The 24,142-nt window shown below is 32.6% G+C and overlaps 1 protein-coding gene across 1 annotated transcript in view; it reads right to left on the minus strand.

Moving 5' to 3' along the window:
- LOC143069255 (2-aminoethylphosphonate--pyruvate transaminase-like) overlaps positions 1–24,142 on the minus strand; it is a 46,295-nt gene that overhangs the window by 15,554 nt on the left and 6,599 nt on the right. Inside the window, exons 6-7 of the mRNA XM_076243792.1 lie at positions 23,703–23,862; positions 23,218–23,378 (exon numbers count right to left, since the gene is read on the minus strand). Coding sequence (XP_076099907.1) covers positions 23,218–23,378; positions 23,703–23,862 — 321 coding nt within the window. The remainder of the gene's footprint in view (positions 1–23,217; positions 23,379–23,702; positions 23,863–24,142) is intronic.

Raw genomic sequence — 24,142 nt, forward strand, 5'->3', positions numbered from 1 at the left:
AGTTATAACTAATAGTGTAATAATTAAATTTGTAATGAAAACAAAAATGATAAAATTTTTGCTGAAATTACCCTCGAGCCTCCGAAAGAGCAAGTATTGCACAAAAAAAAAAGGAATCATCCTTTAACGGAAACAACTCTTGAAATCATCGGCTATTCGTCGATGACTAAAGGCTATTTATTTCTGAAATCTAAATTTTGTTTTGCTGTTCTGAGTGTTCAAGATGTTACATGCAGCTAAAATATTGGTAAAACCTTTGAAAAAATATTGATCTGTATAAAATTTACACAAAAGTAAACGAATGAAAGCCACTGGAATGCAGTCCAGGACTCGGATAAATAAGCACATTTAAACAAGAGTGCACACACTGAAATGTCTCGCCTACTTTACTCATCATTAATATTATGTTGATAGCCCTAAGTATAAAGATTTATTACAACTGCCACATAAGCTTAACATTAACCAAGATAGCTAAACAAAGACCAAATGAATTATGAAAATGAGGTAAAGGTCAGACGAACCATACCAGGCAGACATGAACAGCTAACAATTCTTCGATACAACAAATATACTTGACCTATTACTTATAGTTTAAGAAAAACAGACCAAAACACAAAAACTTAACACTGTGCAATGAACCGTGAAATTGAGGTCATGGTCAAATAAAACCTGGGAGACTTATATATAGATCATAAGATATTTTCATGCACCAACTATAGTGACCTTTGGCATATAATATTAGATAAAAAGACCAAAACTCAAAAACTGAACTTTGACCACTGAACCATGAAAATGAGGTCAAGGTCAGATGATATCTTCCCGCTAGACATGTACACCTTACAATCATTCCATACAACAAATATTGTAGACTCATTGCATAAAGTATGAGAAAAACAGACCAAGACAGAAAAATTTAACTATAACCACTGAACCGTGAAAATGAGGTCAAGGTCAGATGACACCTACCAGTTGGACATGTACACCTTACAGTCCTTCCATACACCGAATATACTAGCCCTGTTGCTTATAGTATCTGAGATGTGGACTTGACCACCAAAACTTATTCTAACCTTTGTTCACTGATCCACGAAATGAAGTCGAGGTCAAGTGAAAACTGTCTGACGGGCATGAGTACCTTGCAAGGTACGCACATACCAAATATAGTTATCCTATTACTTATAATAAGAGAGAATTCAACATTACAAAAATTCTGAACTTTTTTTTCAAGTGATCACTGAACCATGAAAATGAGGTCAAGGACATTGGACATGTGACTGACAGAAACTTCGTAACATGCGGCATATATATACAGAGTATGAAGCATCCAATTCTTCCACCTTCTAAAATAATAAGCTTTTCAGAAGTTAACTTACGCCGCCGCCGCCGCCGGATCACTATTCATATGTCGAGCTTTCTGCAACAAAAGTTACAGGCTCGACTAAAATGACAGGTTATATGAACTGAGTGGCAATAAAAGCACAAGTCTAACATTTGCTTTTTAAAAAATTAAAATCTTTATTTAAAATGGTCATCTTTAACCAAACAAAAATTGAATATGAAAATTTACAATTCCAACAATAGATCGATATTAAACAGAAATGTTTCATTATCATTTTTCGGCTACAATTGGTATATGAACCATCCAAATGTCAAAATATCAACATAGAGTATTTACAAAGAATGTTTCTGTTATGTTGTGCAACTAAATCTCTACAGCAAATGGTAGTGACAACACTAGATGTTAATTAGGATCCAGCGAAAAGCCAGGCTTTTGTCCACGAAGGTAGCAAATTGTCGGTGTGACTATCGCTGACGGCTTTTGGTAACACACGATATGGTTGTTGGTCATGTTGTTATCACCAAGGGAAGGTCATCGTGCTCTTAATTTCCACACAAACTGATATAGCTCCAAAGGTTTAACAATGAACACCAATGGACACTCATGTCAATTGGAAGGCCACGCGGAATCAATATCGGAGATGTTAAAGACAAATGCATCGGTCATGCTGGGCTTTTGTTGCTTAATGTCTAAATGGACATGGCCTATAATTAAAAGATCCTTTTGCGGAATTTGTGGATTATTTGGTCAACTGTATACAGTCTACGAGCAATTGCATCCTGGGAAAAGCCTCATTAGATAAACCCCAATTTGTTTGTAATTGGTTGTCAGAAAGACCTGGCATATAGTCTTATATTTATTGAACTTACTTACTTACAATAAGGGATAAGCCAGCGAGTAAGTCAGCAAAGGGTTAGGGAAGTACCTTGGTATATAAAAAAGTCGAAATAAACAATTGCCGGCTGGCCAAGAGATTCTCCACGTGGGGTATGATGCCAGAGGTAGAAGTAGGCATTGCCTTAAAAAATGCACAGATAACTCAGGCCCAAGACCCGTACGAGTTTGACAACAATGAATTAAAAGGGTAAGGTGGTACCTCTGTTTGCAACGAAGTCGAAATACACTTTAATAATTGCCGGCTGGCCAAACTAAAAGATTCTCCACGTAGGCCATTTTACCAGAGATAGAGGAGGGCATTGCCATACAAATTTCTTATAGCACTTATGCCCTAGACCCGTACGAGTTTGACAATAAAGGGGGAGATGGTACCTCTGTTTACAACAAAGTCGAAATAAAGTATTGCCGGCTGGCCAAACTAAGAGGTTCTCCACGTAGGCCATTTTACCAGAGATAGATATGGTAATTGCCTTTAAAATGGCATATAACACTAATTCCAAAGACCTGTACGATTTTGCCTGCAAGGGGTTAAAAATAAAAGGTGTTACCTTTGTTTACAACGAAGTCGAAATAAACCTCTACCTCTGGTATAACGATCCACGTAGAGAATCCCGGAGTTTGGCCTACCGGCTACAGTTATTTTGACTTTAATGTGAACAGAGGTACCACCTCCTCATTTTAGCTCTTTACTGACAAACTCGTACGGGTATATGCCATATAAGTGCTATAGGCTATTTTAAAGGCAATGACCACCTATACCTCTGGTAGCATGGCCCATGTGGTGAATCTCGTAGTTTGAACAGCCGGTAATATTTCATAACGACTTTGCGATATACTAGAATACCCTCCTTTCCTTTTGCTGGCATAAGTGCTATAAACCATTTTAAAGGCAAGGCCCACCTCTACCTCTGGTATCATGATAAACGTGGATCATCTTTTATTTTTGGCCATCCGGCAATAGTTTATTTCGACTTTGTTATATACCAGGGTACCCTCCTTACCCTTTGCTGACAAACTCGTACAGATCAATGGAATAAGAAGTATGGGCCATTTTTGATGCAATGTCCACCACTACCTTTGTTATAATGGCCTATGTGGAGAATTTCTTTGTTTGGCCAGCCGGCAATAATTCATTTCGACTTCGTTGTAAACATAGATACCACCTCCCCCTTTTAACACTTTGCTGAAGCACTGGTACGGGTCTACGGCATAAGTGGCCATTTTTGAGGCTATGGCCACTTCTACCTCTGGTATCATGGCCCATGTGGAGAATCTCTTCCTTTAGCCAGCCAGCAATAGTTTATTTCGACTTTGTGATATATTTAGGTACCCCCCTTACCCTTTGCTGATTAACCTACACGGGTCTGGGACATACGTGTTATGGCTATGTTAGAGGTAATGCCTACCTCATCCTTTGATATAATACCCCGCGTATAGAATCTCTTAGTAAGGCCAGTCGGCTTAATTTATATTTTCGTTTTAAAAAGAGGCATCGCATCCCCCTTTAACCTTTTGCTGACAAACTCGTACAGGTCTAGGGCGTTAGTTTTATCAGCCATTTAAAAGGCAATGCACACATTTAACCTAGGATTAATGGCCAACTTGGAGAATCTCGTACTTAAGCAAGCCGGCAATAATTTATTTCGACTTCTTTGTAAACAGAGGTTCCAACTCCCTTTTAAACCCTTTGATAATACCGCGTACTTCTCTAAGGAATAAGTGATTTAGGCCATTTTAGAGGCAATGACAACCTCTACCTCTGGTATCATGGCCCACGAGGAGAATCTCTTAGCCATCCAGCAATAGTTTAGTTCGACTTTATTATATACTAGGGTACCAACCTTACATTTTGCTGACTATTTCGTACGGGTCTAGTTCATACGTGCTCATGGTCATTTTATAGAGGCAATCCCTTCCTCTACCTCTCATATCATGGCCCGCGTGGATAATTTCTTAGTTTAGCCAGCGGACAACAGTTTATTTCAACTTCGTTATATACCGGGCTAATTCATCCCCCTTTTAACTCATTGTTGACAAACTCGTTCGGGTCTATAGCATAAGTGCTATGAGCCATTTTTAAGAGATTGACTACTCCAACATCTAGTATAAGGGCGCACCTAAAAATGTCTTAGTTTGGGCAGCCGTCACTATTTTTGGTGGACTGTGTGATATACTAGAGTATTCCCCTTACCCTCTTCTGACCAACTCGTACGGGTCGAGGACATAAGTGCCATGGCCCATGGACCATTTAAGAGGCACTGCCTACCTATACCTCTGGTATAATGGCCAACGTGGAGAATCTCTTAGTTTGAAGAGCTGGCAATAATGAGGTTTATTTTTACCTCGTGATATACCGGCGAAACTCATGCCCCTTTTAATTCGTTGCTGATAAACTCGTGTAGATCCAGGACAAAAGTGCTATAAGCCATTTATAAGGGTTTGACTACCTCTTCTTCTGGTATAATGGCCTACCTGGAGTATGTCTTAGTTTAGCCAGCTTTCAATAGTTGTTTTTTTAGACTTAGGGATATACAAGAGTATTCCCCTTGCCCTCTGTTGACCAACACCTACGGGTCTAGGATATTAGTGCTTCGAGCCATTTTAGAGGTAATGCGATATATTGTAAAACACATGAAATTTCATGTACAAATCATTTATAATGTGAGTATGGTCTGTATTTAACTCCTAAAAGGACATGGTATTTTGAAGTTCAAAATGAAACCTGCCAAAAATATACACATTTTATATCGGACATAAAGCAAAATTATCGGACAAAAAGCAAAACGGACAAAAAGCAACGGACAAAAAGCAAAAGTTTCGGACAAAAAGCAAAATAATCGGACAAAAGGCAAAACGGACAAAAAGCAACGGACAAAAAGCAAAAGTTTCGGACAAAAAGCAAAATAATCGGACAAAAGGCAAAACGGACAAAAAGCAACAGACAAAAAGCAAAAGTTTCGGACAAAAAGCAAAATTATCGGACAAAAAGCAAAAGCGGACAAAAAGCGAATTGCGGACAAAAAGCACCGTATCAGACATTCAACAGATTACAGATGGAAACTTAGACCATAAGCCTTTCATATACATTGTACAACAAGATGCTCTGCAGGGCACAGCTTTATAAGACCACAGAGTTCGAACCCTGAACAGTTGGGGTAAGTATGGACACAACATTCAGACTTGATACAGCTCTGAATTTGGATTGTGATTAAATAGTTGACACAACATAGGTTTCTGACACAGAATGAATGTGTACAAGAACTTAAACTGAAAAACTTAAAAATTTTAAATTGGACATTTACCTATTATGGTCCAATATCCAAAATCTTAATACATGGTTAGATTCAGCATATTCAATTTTGGACCCTTTAGACCTCAATGTGGACCAATTTGATAACCGGGCCCAAATATCAAAAATCTAACTACATGGTTAGATTCAGAATATATATAAAAAAAAAACCATATATTCAATTTTTGTTGAATTCACACAAAGTTTAATTTTGGATCCCGATTTTGACCAACTTGAAAACAGGGCCTATAATCAAAAATCTAAATACATGTTTACATTCAGCATATCAAAGAACCCCAAGGAATCAATTTTTGTTGATATCAAATAAAGTTTAATTTGGACCCCAATTTGGACCAACTTGAAAACTGGGCCCATAATCAAAAATCTAAGTACATGCTTAGATTCAGCATATCAAAGAACCCCAAGAATTCAATTTTTCGTTGAAATCAAACAAAGTTAAATTTTGGACCCCGATTTGGACCAACTTGAAAACTGGGCCCATAATAAACCAGATGCTCCGCAGGGCGTAGCTTTATACGACCGCAGAGGTTGAACCCTGAACGGTTGGGGCAAGTATGGACACAACATTCAAGCTGGATTCAGCTCTAAATTTGGATTGTGATTAAATAGTTGACACAGCATAGGTTTCTGACACAGAATGAATGTGTTCTAATGAACTTAAAATTTTTGTTTTCTCTTAGAGCAATTCACTATGCTGTTGAATATTAATCCTCTCAAAAAAATGTTTGAAGAAATTTTCTTTTTTAATTATGAAATTTCAAATGAGAAAAATTGAACAATTTTTTTAATCACATCCCCCTTTCCCTTATTCCAAAACTAATCTCAATTAAAATTTCTAATGGAGTTTGCAACAATAACTACTCATTTAAATACATCATAAAATATTAAGATGTAAAAAAACTGCTTGTTATCACTGAATGGTAAAGATTATTTTAATTTATCAGTTGGTAGTAAAAAGTGAATATACATTGTATATTGTATATAACAAAGATTTAAGTTGATTCTGGACAAAGAAAGATAACTCCAATTAAAAAAAAATCTTGCTATTCCACAATATTTTGCAATTAGATATTTCTTGCTTACTATTCTGGACAAAGAAAGATAACTCTAATTAAAAAAAAATTTGCTATTTCACAATATTGTGCAATTAGATATTTCTTGCTATTGCGCAATACTGTGCAATTGAAAAGACTTGCTATTGCACAATACTTAATATAATAATTTTAGATCCTGATTTGGACCAACTTGAAAACTGGGCCCATAATAAAAAATCTAAGTACATTTTTGGATTCAACATATCAAAGAACCCCAAGATTTCAATTTTTGTTAAAATCAGACTAAGTTTAATTTTGGACCCTTTGGACTTTAGTGTAGACCAATTTGAAAACAGGACCAAAAATGAAGAATCTACATACACAGTTAGATTTGGTATATCAAAGAACCCCATTTATTCAATTTTTGATGAAATCAAACAAAGTTTAATTTTGGACCCCGATTTGGACCAACTTGAAAACTGGGCCAATAATCAAGAATCTAAAGACATTTTTAAATTCAGCATATCAAAGAACCTAACTGATTCATTTTTTGTCAAAATCAAACTAAGTTTAATTTTGGACCCTTTGGACCTTAATGTAGACCAATTTGAAAACAGGACCAAAAGTTAAGAATCTACATACACAGTCATGACAGTTAGATTCGGCATATCAAAGAACCCCAATTATTCAATTTGGATGAAATCAAACAAAGTTTAATTTTGGACCCTTTGGGCCCCTTATTCTGTTGGGACCAAAACTCCCAAAATCAATACCAACCTTCCTTTTATGGTCATAAACCTTGTGTTTAAATTTCATAGATTTCTATTTACTTATACTAACGTTATGGTGCGAAAAACCAAGAAAAATGCTTATTTGGGTCCCTTTTTGGCCCCTAATTCCTAAACTGTTGGGACCTAAACTCCCAAAATCCATACCAACCTTCCTTTTGTAGTCATTAACATTGTGTTTAAATTTCATTGATTTCTATTTACTTAAACTGAAGTTATTGTGCGAAAACCAAGAATAATGCTTATTTGGGCCCTTTTTTGGCCCCTAATTCCTAAACTGTTGAAACCAAAACTCCCAAAATCAATCCCAACCGTTCTTTTGTGGTCATAAACCTTGTGTCAAAATTTCATAGATTTCTATTAACTTAAACTAAAGTTATAGTGCGAAAACCAAGAAAATGCTTATTTGGGCCCTTTTTGGCCCCTAATTCCTAAAATGTTGGGACCAAAACTCCCAAAATCAATACCAACCTTCCTTTTGTGGTCATAAACCTTGTGTTAAAATTTCATAGATTTACATTCACTTTTACTAAAGTTAGAGTGCGAAAACTAAAAGTATTCGGACGACGACGACGACGCAGACGACGACGCCAACGTGATAGCAATATACGACGAAAATTTTTTCAAATTTTGCGGTCGTATAAAAATCTAAGTACATGTTTAGATTCAGCATATCAAAGAACCCCAAGAATTTAATTTTTGTTAAAATCAAACTAAGTATAATTTTGGACACTTTACACCTTAATGTAGACCAATTTGAAAACGGGACCAAAAATTAAGAATCTACATACACAGTTAGATTCGGCATATCAAAGAACCCCAATTATTCAATTTTTGATGAAATCAAACAAAGTTTAATTTTGGACCCTTTGGGCCCTTAATTCCTAAACTGTTAGGACCAAAACTCCCAAAATCAATACCAACCTTCCTTTTGTGGTCATAAACCTTGTGTTTAAATTTCATAGATTTCTATTTGCTTAAACTAAATTCATAGTGCGAAAAACCAATGTGTCTTCGAACAATGACAACGACACCAACGTCATACCAATATACGATTTCGGTCGTATAAAAACCAGCTCTTCTGATATATTAATCAAGGTGGTCAACACTGACAGATTTATAGCGTCAATTTGTTTCACATTCTGTGATTCATTTTTCAGTCAAGACAAAACCATCAATGGTGAATCAGATTTTCCCCCTTTAGGGTATTTCTTTTGCAAGTATTGATATGTATATTATAAATATGTAATCATGCCCATGTAATGTACACTTTTGACATGACGTGTTTGCTTCTAGTGCAGTTTGTAGTTTCGATCAAAGAAATATCTTAAAAGTGTGTTTTCCCCACACAAACCAACCTTTCTGACCCATACTAAAACTGGAATGCACATATAAAAGTAGTTGTACATTTAACAAATTACACAACAAGTAAGACATTGTGAATCGGAATATAAAACATGTGAACTACAGGACACATGATTGTCCTTGGTGATAAACATAATCCTTACGAAACAGCCTTAATGAAATATGTTAACCACATTTGAATTATTCATGGTGACCACAATATACAATTGTAAAGCAGGTCACTTTCATTACAGGTTGGTATATACTGGAATGTTTGGATCTTTCCAAGGCTCCACTTTATATGAATGTAGCTTTCTGACCTCTTTGGCTCATTTACTTCAATTTAGAATATTAGTTAAAAGTAAACAATATTAGTAAGGGTGAGAAAAGATTCATTAAAGAATTGTATATAATAACAAAACATGTAAAACTGTCACATCCACAAATTTATTCAACTGTTCATATCTACTGTCTTATCAAAGTCACTGTAAGTTCATTAGAATTCATTAAATGTTTTACAAGATATGTCTTGTAAGCAGAAAAAGTTATATTATTATTGAAACAGAACAGAAGATAAAACTATCAGGAATTAAAGACAGTTTTCTACATAAATAGTTTGAATTCATTCAGTATAACATAGGGAGATAGATTCAACAGCTTCTTTGCTAATAAACTGTTGACACAGAGATATGTCTCGACTGCTGGCATAATATTCAGAAAAAGACATGATGGTCAGCAACATATTTGTACCAATAGTATTGCAACTTTATATCAAATATCAATGATCTTTCACAAGTAGTTCTTATCAAACCAACTTAAGCAAAAAAACTTATTGTTATTATAAAACACCCATGCAACCACGCATCCCATATTGCATGATAGGACTCTGTCACTGTGGGCAGAAAAGCAATACATAATGTCTAGCTTTCGTGACTTTCTACACAGGCAAGACATTAAATTAAAACCGTGTCTTATGTACCAATTTTTGTGGTAAAAATAAAATGTATAGGAGTCTCATTGGGGGGTTCTAATCCCGGATCCCGCTAACTGTTTTGTCAGATTCACGTATCCTGCTTACACTATGTACTTAAGCAATTATCATTTTTTTTGTAATTTCTCGTGTCCAGCTATACTTCATTTCCCGTTTTCACAAAACAATAATTTGTCTTTTACGTGTCACGTTTACAAAAAATCAGCAATCCCATGTCAAGCTTAGACCCAATGAGACCAAACGTATACTGAATTCAGGATAATTGTATTTTATTGTTTCACTATATGCTCACATCAATGTGTTCCTCTATTCATGAAAATCATAAAAAAACATTTTTTAATCAATCAAAGTGATTACAGGATAAGAAAAGATGAACCAAATGTTCCACAAAACAGATATTTCCAATAGAAAATCTGTCAAAAACCATGAAATACTTACAAGTGGGGATTAAATTAATTCTTTAAAAAAAAAATCAAATAAACTTATTTCTAGATGCATGATTTCCCTAATAATTCACTAGATGCTTTTTGAGATGCAGTTTGTAGAAATTTAGTGCAATAAACACGCATATAAATTGATGATCTTTAATCTTCAAAAGTATATTCAAACCACAAATTGGACTAAAAAAAGCATGTCATAAGTGCATATCTTCACGTGGCACAGCATGGTTACACCCTTTTATAGTTAAAAATTGACAAATTCCTTTGAATTTCAATAACATGTACAATTTGTATTAAGATGTAAATTCATTAAATATTGCATTTTCATAATGTCACTCATAATTGCAGTGCAAATAATTCAATGAATCTTCAGGGATGTAATCCAAGTATTATAACACTTACTTCCTATATCTTCAACATAAAAATAAAAGATGAACTTTAAAACTCAGTTTCTGTAAAGGAATTAACCAAAAGTGCAAGACACATATGGATTATGTTAAATGATCCGCGTAGCACAAAAATATTTTTATTAATTCATATAGTTACTAGTAAACAAAATATCCTTATTGACATCAATCCAGCAGGAACTCACTTATCTACCTCTTGTATGATTTTTAACTGAACATAAAAAAAACAGCAGTAATTCATGATTCCTACATCATTAGTTGAAATACTTTGAACTAGCTTTCATGAATGAGACCATTCTTTATAATGAGTATATAAAAATAAGAAGATGTAGTATGATTGCCAATGAGACAACTATCCACCAGACACAAAATGACAAGGGTATGTTTTTGTGGTATGTGGTTCTGATATTAAGCAAATTTTTCAACTTACTTTTAATGTGTCATTTTCTTTAAGTACCTTAATTGTTATTCCTCCGACTCAAAAAAAGGTGAAAAAATAGGCAAAAGATGCCAAGAAAAAAAACAAAAAGCATAAGTAGAAGAAAAACAGACAAAAACATGGCAAACCAGATGCTCCGCAGGGCGTAGCTTTATACGACCGCAGAGGTTGAACCCTGAACGGTTAGGGCAAGTATGGACACAACATTCAAGCTGGATTCAGCTCTAAATTTGGATTGTGATTAAATAGTTGACACAGCATAGGTTTCTGACACAGAATGAATGTGTTCTAATGAACTTAAAATTTTTGTTTCTCTTAGAGCAATTCACTATGCTGTTGAATATTAATCCTCTCAAAAAAATGTTTGAAGAATTTTTCTTTTTTATTTATGAAATTTCAAATGAGAAAAATTGAACCCAATTTTTTTAATCACATCCCCCTTTCCCTTATTCCAAAACTAATCTCAATTAAAATTTCTAATGGAGTTTGCAACAATAACTACTCATTTAAATACATCATAAAATATTAAGATGTAAAAAAACTGCTTGTTATCACTGAATGGTAAAGATTATTTTAATTTATCAGTTGGTAGTAAAAAGTGAATATACATTGTATATTGTATATAACAAAGATTTAAGTTGATTCTGGACAAAGAAAGATAACTCCAATTAAAAAAAAATCTTGCTATTGCACAATATTTTGCAATTAGATATTTCTTGCTTACTATTCTGGACAAAGAAAGATAACTCTAATTAAAAAAAAATTTGATATTTCACAATATTGTGCAATTAGATATTTCTTGCCATTGCGCAATACTGTCCAATTGAAAAGACTTGCTATTACACAATACTTAATATAATAATTTTAGATCCTGATTTGGACCAACTTGAAAACTGGGCCCATAATAAAAAATCTAAGTACATTTTTGGATTCAGCATATCAAAGAACTTCAAGATTTCAATTTTTGTTAAAATCAGACTAAGTTTAATTTTGGACCCTTTGGACTTTAGTGTAGACCAATTTGAAAACAGGACCAAAAATGAAGAATCTACATACACAGTTAGATTTGGAATATCAAAGAACCCCTTTTATTCAATTTTTGATGAAATCAAACAAAGTTTAATTTTGGACCCCGATTTGGACCAACTTGAAAACTTGGCCAATAATCAAGAATCTAAGTACATTTTTAGATTCAGCATATCAAAGAACCTAACTGATTCATTTTTTGTCAAAATCAAACTAAGTTTAATTTTGGACCCTTTGGACCTTAATGTAGACCAATTTGAAAACGGGACCAAAAGTTAAGAATCTACATACACAGTCATGACAGTTAGATTCAGCATATCAAAGAACCCCAATTATTCAATTTTGATGAAATCAAACAAAAGTTTAATTTTGGACCCTTTGGGCCCCTTATTATGTTGGGACCAAATATCCCAAAATCAAACCCAACCTTTCTTTTATGGTCATAAACCTTGTGTTTAAATTTCATAGATTTCTATTTACTTATACTAACGTTATGGTGCGAAAACCAAGAAAAATGCTTATTTGGGTCCCTTTTTGGCCCCTAATTCCTAAACTGTTGGGACCTAAACTCCCAAAATCAATACCAACCTTCCTTTTGTAGTCATTAACATTGTGTTTAAATTTCATTGATTTCTATTTACTTAAACTAATGTTATTGTGCGAAAACCAAGAATAATGCTTATTTGGGCCCTTTTTTGGCCCCTAATTCCTAAACTGTTGAGACCAAAACTCCCAAAATCAATCCCAACCGTTCTTTTGTGGTCATAAACCTTGTGTCAAAATTTCATAGATTTCTATTAACTTAAACTAAAGTTATAGTGCGAAAACCAAGAAAATGCTTATTTGGGCCCTTTTTGGCCCCTAATTCCTAAAATGTTGGGACCAAAACTCCCAAAATCAATACCAACCTCCCTTTTGTGGTCATAAACCTTGTGTTAAAATTTCATAGATTTCCATTCACTTTTACTAAAGTTAGAGTGCGAAAACTAAAAGTATTCGGACGCCGGACGACGACGACGACGACGACGACGACGACGACGACGCAGACGCCAACGTGATAGCAATATACGACGAAAATTTTTTCAAAATTTGCGGTCGTATAAAAAGGAATAGAAAAAAACGATGAAAAAAAAAACCAACAATCTACCAATAACCTAACACAGAAAACTAAACACTAATCAACATGATGCCCACAAAATCTGTGAGTGATCTCATGTGCTTTTGAAGGGTCAGCTATCCTGGTCCACTAGTGGCGCCCATTGCACTGCTCATGGGAATACATATATTTGGTGATAAATCATATTGGGTGATGTCACAATCAAAGAAAAGAGGATTGTGCCTAATCTTTAGTCTATCTAGATCAGAGACATATAATACTTATTTCATATTATATGTCTCTGTTTAGACTAATATATTCAGAATTTGATAATGGTAAAGACACTTTTAAATTGTTGAAGACTGCATGATTACCTCAAATAATTTTTATCATGCTGTGTGGTTTCTGTTTCACTAAAGTTAACACTACATCTTCACTCTTAAATGAAAGGTTTAAGCGTACAAAAATGCAAAATTTTTACGCCAATAGTTTTTCCCAATAACAAAAGTTTATCCTGAAATCAGGGTACTCAAAATATTTATGCATGAAGTCATCCATGGTTACATTCATAGTTGGTTCTAACCAGTGGTTATAATTTATTCATATTAAATGGTGTTCATTTTAATTTTATGTATGAGTCTGATTCTCCTATACTTTTTGTACCACAACTTTATATGACTAAGAGTTTGGAAGCATCTATTGTTTGATCTCTACATAGAGGACATGGTTCAAAGAAAGACTTATTAGGTCTTATTGTTTTACTGAAATTTAACTCTTGTCTAAGATTTACAATTAATGTATATTATTAAAATTAAACTATGCCTGTATTCAAATGCAGTTATTACATCAAGGAAAAAGCCCTACATTTTCAAGAAAGGACAGCAAAGCGAAATTTTAACATTTATTTGTGTCTTGGCATTTTTCAATATCACATTCCATAACGCCTCAAAAGTGAAAGTGAAAATCGTCAACATTTATCTTGACCTCCATCTTGTCATCACTTACACAACATATTTAAATTTGAAAAGCTTTGATTGTAAGGTTCATGAGTAAATGCACAGACACTGTTTGGCAATCGCCCACCCATCCAGATGGACCAGCCCAGATGCCTGCCCAGATGTCCTCACAGATGTTTGCTCGCCATATATACAAATATCAATAACTGGTTTTTACTTAGTAAATCAGGTTAAAATGAATAATTTTGATCAATTTTTATTTGATAATTTTGTAGTACAAAAGAGTAATTTGTGTGTAATTGATATCTCCTGCTCATGAAATATGTCAATATATGCAATTTCTGTCATATTTTGTACAAAATTTAATGTATGCTGTATATTTCTACTGTAAAATGTTCTTGGAAACTCCATAAAAGTTGTAAGACTTTGCACATATGGTAGTATATAATCTTTTTTAACAAATCATTATCAAAAACCCTTATTGATCCTTATTATATAGGAGTTATATAAAAAAAAACAATTTCAATCTCCATTTAAACCTCAAAATAGTAATCAAGTGATTTTTCAAATAAATAACACTTATCTTATATTAACCAATCAAAATTTGATATTTTAACACAAGGTATAATTCATATACCTATATCATGTTCCAATTTTTTATCTATTGATAAAGACCTAAGTTTTATTAGTAGACATTGATGTGAAAAATACATTAGGGAAAAGAAATCATTATATGACATAATTGCTTATATTCACTTATTCTAACTCTGGTGGATAGTGGTCTCATTGGCAATCATACCGCAATTTCATATTCTTACAATGATAAATTCAAATAGAACTTTAGTCTTTCAACATTATATATTATCCTACTGTTCAAAGAACTGCAAATAGAATAAAATTACAATAGTTTAAGAAAGTTTAACTAACAAATATTAAGGATAAATGACCTACTGCCCTACCCTTTTTGTAATTTTATAGCTGTAAACAAACATTTTGCATATTCAAATGAGGACATAACAAAAAGAATGAAGGACACATAATTTTAAGAAAAAGTCTTCACAATGGACTTAACTATTTGCTTAACATATTTCCCAACATTACTTTTTTGTTCAAAATATTTTCTTTTATACTTTCATAGTAAGATTTATTGAAACGCATCACAACACCAACAGTTAACCAAATAAAGTCGTCTTAGAGATTACCAAATGGTATTTAAACTGGTCTACTGCCCACGTCTTAAGATAAAACATTAAATTCCTGGGTCTTCAGTAGTAGTAGTGCCATGGTGCTTAAGGTGGTACCCAACACTTTGACTAAAATTAATTTGGCTTGTTTAATTTTCTTAAAATTTTGACAAAGTATTTACTTTGACTCTTTGACAAAAATATAAAAATTTCAAAAAATTTGAACCAACTGTTTTATCAGAAAAATTACACTGGTTATATAGCAGTTTGATGAACACTTATTTTGATCATTGAGAAGCTTGATATTCCCTTAACAACACAACGTAATCAAAACGTTTAGCTGATTTTACAGAGATGTTTGGAGTATTTGGTAATCTGGGTCAAAACCTTAATTTGACAATTTTTTAGAAGGTTCCCATCATGATGCATATATAAAATAAGTTTCAAGTTGATATGATCACAACTTCATGGTTAACAACCTTCAAACATAGCTTAAACCAGATACAGGATGGATGGACTGACCAACAAACAGATGTTTGGACTGACCAACAGAGAGATGGATGGACTGACCAACAAACAGATGGATGGACTGACCAACAAACAGATGGTTGGACTGACCAAGAGAGAGATGGATGGACTGACCAACAAACAGATGGATGGCCTGAACAAACAGATGGATGGACTGACCAACAAACAGATGGTTGGACTGACCAAGAGAGAGATGGATGGACTGACCAACAAACAGATGGATGAACTGACCAACAAACAGATGGATGAACTGACCAATAAACAGATGGTTGGATTGACCAACAAACATATGGTTTAACTGACCAACAAACAGATGGATGGACTGACCAACAAACATATGGTTGGACTGACCAACAAACAGATGGTTGAACTGACCAACAAACATATGGTTGGACTGACCAACAAACAGATGGATGGACTGACCAACAAACAGATGGATGGACTGACCAACAAACATATGGTTGGACTGACCAACAAACAGATGGATGAACTGACTAACAAACATATGGTTGGACTGACCAACAAACAGATGGATGAACTGACTAACAAACATATGGTTAAACTGACCAACAAACAGATGGTTGGACTGACCAACAAACAGATGAATGGTGGCACAGACTAGAAAACATAATGCCCCTATTAATGTAGACGAGGTATCATAAACAAACCATGAAAGTACTCAAATCAAATATGTTTATTTTTCAGAATACTTAACAAAAACTAGATAAAACTATTTTTTAAGATTCATAAAGATATATCTAACACAATTAAGTCTAGTGAACTGTGTGTCACCTATTTGAATGATAGTTTTTAAGATTATGTAAACAGTAACAAAATAAGTTTTGCATCAGCTTATAAAACAAACTTCATTTTTGAATAGTCTTAAAAAAATCTATTTCAATAGTCTAAAAGAGATATCATGTTCTATAATATATGTTGACTTAGTCTAATTGGCACTACATCATGTTGGCATGATGGTTAAATAAAAAGTTTAAAAAAACAACATTGAATTGAAAAACTGCATATTAGGAAGGCATTATTTATATAATTAAAGGATCTAAAAAAAAAGATGATCTCAAATAGAATTCTTATCTGTCGAAAAAGTAGTTCTCATAGGTTCAATACCATGTAAACAAGTAAACATTGGAAGCAAATTTAACAAACAAATCATAAAACTAAATATCCTTCACTTTCACAATTATGTTTAATTATTGTCATACTGAGAATCTATTCAATCTTTTTCATCAACAACAAAAGAACGTTTGAGATGGTTTTGAACTATTTTAAGTAACTTCCTTGCAAATCTTAAAACCATCCCCAAATTAATTTAATCTCCTCATAAGACTTGTTATAGATAGTCATTTTAACCTAGGGTATATAGGTATTATGAATATATTATACAAGGAAAGTGAAGAGCAAGGTTAACTTTTGGCCGAGTATGGCCTTGAATTTCAAATTTATTAAAATATATCAAAATGTATAATTAGGTTCTTAAATGCTACTATTTCAAACTTAATTCAGGTTATAACCAATTTCTTTATACATATTTCATAATAGGCTCCTATATCACATTTTGGATAAATATTGTTAAAATGTGATGATTTTTTGCCTTTAATTTTTTACTGAGTGTATAGCAAGTGGTAAACACAAACCTATCAGATCAGAAGTTGAAAGAGGGTAAAGGACTAAGTTCCGTAATGGCCATATTCATTTTTAAGTTCAATGTTTCAAGATAAAAATATCTAAGCTGATGAAAAGACACAGGAGAAAGTTAAACAGAACTTTTTAGTCACAGTTTTATTTCAAAGCTTTCATTTTTACATCCAAAATGGAAAAAAATCCAGATCCCAATCAAATAAAGGCCTAGTGCTCAGTAAAGACATACTAAATATGCATTTCAGATATGTAAAATTTTACAACAAACATTATGTGAAAATATCTTTGTTGGTGACGAATGGGCTCTACGCTTCCTGTCCAAAAAAATAATTTAAGGCATTATTTAACCTACTCCTTTGAGACTTATCGTTGTCTGGAAACTAGTCTCAGTTAACAAATTTTTTCAACTCAACTTTGTAAATAAATGTGTCTTTAACTTAATGCATGATCAACACACAAATTATACAGACAATACAGATAAAAAATCTTACCAAATCTAAACAAATAAAATCATCAAAGACTAAAATTTGGCCTGGATGCAGTACTAATGGTTTGCCACAAGGCCATTTAAAGACAGTGATAATCGTACCTTTACTGTCTGCTATATGATATGCTCTAGGGAAAATCAATTTAAATTCTAGTCAGGAAGGGTTAGCAGGCATAGATCCAGTTTTTGATGCAAGGGGAGAGTGGTAATTAATCCTGAGAGAAAATCAGCAAAAACCATTCAAAAGTGTAACAAAATCAGATGCCATTTTTCAATGTATATACAGCCAATCTAGAAAGTTTGAAAGTTTTTGGTTAAAACCTTTAGAGGAGCTTATAATCTCAAAAATGCTGCAAAAAATTTATTAATTTCGCCATATTCACAAGCAAATATTATCAAAATGTTATACAAAATCAGTTCCACATCTTCACTGTATTTATATATACACACATTCTAGAATGATAGGTGATAGTGGGTTGAGACTACATGGAATACATAAAACATGATCTTCCAATCAATATATAATAAATATTGATTATACACCTAGAAATAGCCAAAAACCCAAATCAGAGAGGTTTATATTCTGGACCTCCTCTCTAGAACACTGCTATTATCATCCTTGAAAAAATCAACCTCAAAATACAATGAATATATCTTATTGGAAAAATTTGAGTTTAAAAACAAAAACCTTCACTTCACTTCATTACATTACAGTACATAATATAAATTGAAAAGATAAAATAAATCAATGTCCCTTTTATATATGTACAAAAAATGTATACTATATATAAATTCTTTTATTTTACATAGTTAATTTAACATTTATTACAACAATTTATTTAAGTTTTCTTTTATGTGCTTTCTTGATTTTTTTGCATGTTATAATAAACTAATTGTATTTCCTGTGGCCCTGAGGGGAGAATGGAAGTCAGCCATACAAATATTTGTGGTAACATTTATATGAAGAAGAAAAAGAATTAATTTTATCAATCTCGACAGCTATTATCATTATTACATAATATGGTTATAATTATTATCACTATTAAACCAGCTTCTTGTCCACAAATAAAATCAATTCAAACCATAGACATGCTGTTAAAATTACTTATTCTGTAAATAATGTTACCTAATTTTATAACATGCTGAAGTCAATACACATCAAATATACCTATCATATAGTATTATTAATGATGAATAAATTGCCTAAAAAATAATCACCGATGGAGAAGAGAAATTGGGGGAGATTCCCTCTACACATGTGCTACAGGTTAACAGGTATGAGGTCTTCTTTCTTGTCTGACATAACATAAATTGTTAGATAAATTCATCAGAGACGGGTCGAATATTTGACCCTTCAGTATAAACACAAAATTATCAATACAGAATAGACCAAAACATGACAAGGCATTCAACCACTGAGACAATTCATGGCTTTAGACAAGTACTTAACATGTTATGTAAATCTGCAGTTTTAGCGTATATGATTCATTAGAAACTGTAAAATTTGCATTTTTGAAAATCAATTTTCTAATCAAATTTCTGTTTCTCAAGTCATAAGATGCATTTCTATCATTAAAAAGATATTTTGTACTTATAAAATGACAATTTGTATCTTATGAATGGCAAAAGACATCAATGAATCAACAAAAATATCAAAGCATCCACATGAAGATGATATCTCACTTATTTACTGTAAATGTACTAAATACGTCATAACAAATACGACATTGTGGAAGTGAACATAAACATCATGCACAGAACCCCTGATTGTTCCACATGATATATTATCCTTGATGGTCATGCATGACATAGCAAGGTTATTACCTATTTTCATTTCAAAAGTTGCAAGTTTATACAACAGTACTTTCAAAAAGTATGCTTCATTAATCTTTTATCTCGAGTCATCTTTTCCTTTTCTGAATTGGTTAATATGAATAAAGTACAGATGTTTTACAGTAGAGAGAGACCAATTTGACATGACAAATAAGTGTGACATTAACATGAAAAAACTGTCAAAAACGGACTAAATCTACTCACTTTTCTTATCAAATGACAACATACCATATTTCAGTAGCAGTAGTTTTATTTTATGCAATTATTTTTTGTCAAGTTTTTTAACAGAGCATAGACCAAATATCAAATCATAATATACAAATAGCTACATTTGCTGATTTTCATCTCCTTAACAAACAATATATGTGTAGTAATCTTGTAGCTTGATAAATAATGCTATTTCCAGTCTACTTATTTCCCTTTCTTATCATTTGCTCTGAGCAAAGTTACAATTATAAAATTGTCTTTTTTACTAGGAGACTATCCATAGAATTTGAAAATATCATTCAAAGGTGATTTTTCACTTTGAAAATATATTAATATTTCAATTCACAATAATGAACAACCTTCAATTATGTTTTAAATTCACAAATTTGAGTTCTCCAGCTTGTGGATTAAGATTCCATTCATTTATTTCAAAAATGGAGAAATATCTCCATTCTAGGTCAAGTTTAATGGCAAGGAGATAACAAACTTTCTGCATCTTCTAGTTGCAGTCATCCTTATTTGAATTTTATAATAATATGTGAGTGTTTGATATTTGAAATGAACAAAATAACGTCAAAATGTTATCTTTTATATAGTGCATAAGCTAGTTTGAAAGTTTTTTTTAGATACCATTATTTAATTTATTTATGATTGATGTCTAATAAATATATAAATTTTGAATATGTAACTTGAAAAAACAGTAAACCAAAACTACTTCCAGCTGTTATAGCAAATCTCTCAATAAAATCATTCCACCGTTTTAAAGGTGGTCCTCTAATTCTTAAATATAAATGATAATTATATGTCATAAAACTACTATTAAAAAAAACATCAAATACCAACTTAAGGTCTACACTTTTCAGTTACATAAAGTATTTTTTATTTGCATAAAATATCAAATAATTATTTGAAGTAATGGTTCAACAACTTATTCTTGAAGTGGGATAGATAATACATAGAACATTTTTTTTATGTTGAATTTATATTGCAAGGGAGATAATTTTGAAAATAATTCATCGTTCATTCAAGGCATCTTTGGTAATATTTGTGAAAAGTATGATGATGAAAGTTGATCTATCACCTTTATTGAATTTGAAATAATTTGTGTAATAACACTCTAGACAGACATCCAACAAAATTTTGTCAAATTCTATGGAAATTGGTTTGAACAAGAAATATGCAAACATTTTACTTTTTGCCATTTGATGAGATACTCAACAAATTAACTGAAATCTGCAAAAATGTTCCAAATGACATAAATAGTACATTGTACAGTAAAAAGATAAATAAATAAACCAATGATCAAATGCTAAAAATGACCTATAGATGGATAGATGACAACAGGTTGAATAGTATGCGTATATCTATGGCCAACAATGCTTCTAATTTTTAGGTCTGCACGTTTCAGTTACATAAAGTATTTTGATTTCCATAAAATATCAAATAATGACTGGAAGTAAGAGTTAAATAACAACTTATTCTTGATATAAGGTAGATAATGCAAAGAAAACTTTCTAAAGAAATTTTGAATTTACATTGCAAGGGAGATAATTTTAAAAATAATTCATTTTTCACTCATTTCAATTTTTCTAACTCTTTGGTCTTTATTGTAATGCAAATAATATTTGGCTTTCTATGGAATAACACTCTAAACAGATATTCTACAAAATCAAAATCAGTTTTAACAGAAATTAATCACAGCAGGCTATATGCAAAACATTTAATTTTTGCCATTTGAACAGATATTCAAACAGTTAAAATAAAATCTGCTTGCATATCATATAAAGTTATAAAGGGACATAACTGAAAAACAGTAAAAGTGAAGCTACACAAATTTGTTCATGCCCTCTCAGCTACGGTGAGGGCATAAAAATATAAATAAATAAATAATGTTCAAAGGTTAAAGAAAGAACTACCAAGAGATCACAAAAAGGTAAATAGAATGTGTGTATCTATTGCTAACACTGCTTACATTAGTTGCAATTATATCAATAACTTGAATAAGACTCTCAGTGGTGGATCCAGAAATATTCTGAGTGGGGGCCCACTGAATCCCTAAGAGGGAGGTTCTCTCCGGTCATGCTTTAGTGATTCCCTATATAATCAACCAAATTTTTCCCAGAAAAGGGGATGGGGGCAATCCAAATTTTCCCAAGAAAAAATTTTTCCCCACATTTAAATCTGCATAGCTTATTTTGAAAGTGAATGTGACTGAGGTTCGTGAATTTACAAATTACATAGTCATAGACAAAGTGTATGCAATGATGAATTGTACTACAGTCGAACCTTGTTGTGTCGAAGTCGAAGGGACTGGACCAAAGTATTCGACTCATCCGAGGTTCGACTCATCCGAGGTCGAGTGTGTCGTCATAAATTTTGAATGCATGCTTTTTTTTCTATATGACACTTTATAATTGTGTATTCAATCTCCATTTTTGGTCCTTCGTAATAATTAAAAACACAAGTACAGATACAAATCATGCACACATAAAATCAATAGTATACACAAATATTTACAAAGGTCAGTCGCTATAAATTATGAAATCACTCGCGGCACGAAACAAGTTCTGAACGGTCTCTGATGAGGTCGTCTGCTTTACATTAAATTATCATGAATTTATTATAATTGTCCTAATCCTTTTATCAATAGTAATTAATGAGTTTTAAATCTCACGATTCATTTAATCTTGGTTTGTGTCATTTAAATTTGTTTCGTTTTTATCTCAGGTGCAAAATGTTCAACACACTAACATTCCGCTTGAACGATCAACACAGGTGTTAATTAGCGGTCACCATAAACATGTCATTTTAACTGTTATACAAACAAGTATGTTTACTCAGCTTTAATCTCTTTTGAAAATGATCAGTTGACATAAGAAATACATCCGACTTAAATTTTTATCATTAGGTCTGCATCTTTCGAAAATTCTTGCTTTCGAAGTTCGAGACATCGGGGTCGATTTACATTAATTTTACTTCGACGGGACTATAAAATTTACTCGACTTAACCGAGTATTCGAATCAACCGAGTTCGACTCATCAGAGGTAATTATGCATTGAACAAACGGGAATTTTACCGGGACTGAGAAATTACTTCGACTCATCCGAGTTTTCGACACAACGAGGTTCGACTGTTTAATAAAAAATTAAATACAGTATCCTGTAAAGTACCAGGGAAGCTGGCTCTGTCAAAAAGATAACAGCAGTGAGATGGGGTGTGAAAAATTTCGGTTTGGTTAATTATATTCAAAATACCTCTATCATTCAGTTTTGAGTAGAATGTAGTAAAATTCCAGTTTGGATCTTGAGGATATTTGTATGATGTGATAATATAACCTTCATGGCTATTGTCCAGAAATTCCTCAAAACCATAGTCTTTCATTCCTTCTCTAAGGATCGTTCTGTTCTTTTTGTACCTTTTGAGAGAAAACAAATTATTGTGATTTAAAAAAAATCAAAAAAATAAATTCTCACAAAAGCTGATATGGGAGATCAGATATTTTCAACAAGTGTGAGCAAGTCAGTCTTTTCCTAAGGTAATGGTAAAATACTAAAACCTGTGGTAAATAATAATCTGAAAATATCTTAAATGTAGGAAATTATTTTTTTGTGATGACATATTCTATCTAGTATATATCAATAAGAAATTTAAATAAATTTTTACGTTTGGAAATGTTCTAAATCACATTAAATGTCATTACTGACATTAAAAGAGCTCAATTCTGAATTTTACTGCATACCTGTCTCCCCGGCCACTGACTCCTCCCTCTTCTTCAAACTCTTTTACAGCTTGTAAAAATGCCAGCATTGTATGTGTAGGAGGTGTAAATCTAAACTGATTTGTTTTCTCTAAATTATCATACTGGTCAAATAAATCTAGACTGAGACTACGAGAATTACCTGTAAAACAAATTGGTACATTAAATGTGACAATCATAATCTAATTTGAAAAATAAAATAATTTCAAGATGTATGTAATATGCCTTCATACAAAATAATTGTACAGGCAAATTTAAGTAATCTATTCCTTGGGTATAAAATCCTTGGCATTTTGAAATTGTCACAGTTAATAATAGGACAGTCACTCAAAAAAGAAAACAAAAGAGAAACAGCTAGAGGTCAGAATACCATACGTTACATGATGATCGTGCTTGAAAGTCACATGACAATCTCTTACTGC

Source organism: Mytilus galloprovincialis, chromosome 3 (genome assembly GCF_965363235.1).
Source record: "Mytilus galloprovincialis chromosome 3, xbMytGall1.hap1.1, whole genome shotgun sequence".
NCBI classification, from domain to species: domain Eukaryota; kingdom Metazoa; phylum Mollusca; class Bivalvia; order Mytilida; family Mytilidae; genus Mytilus; species Mytilus galloprovincialis.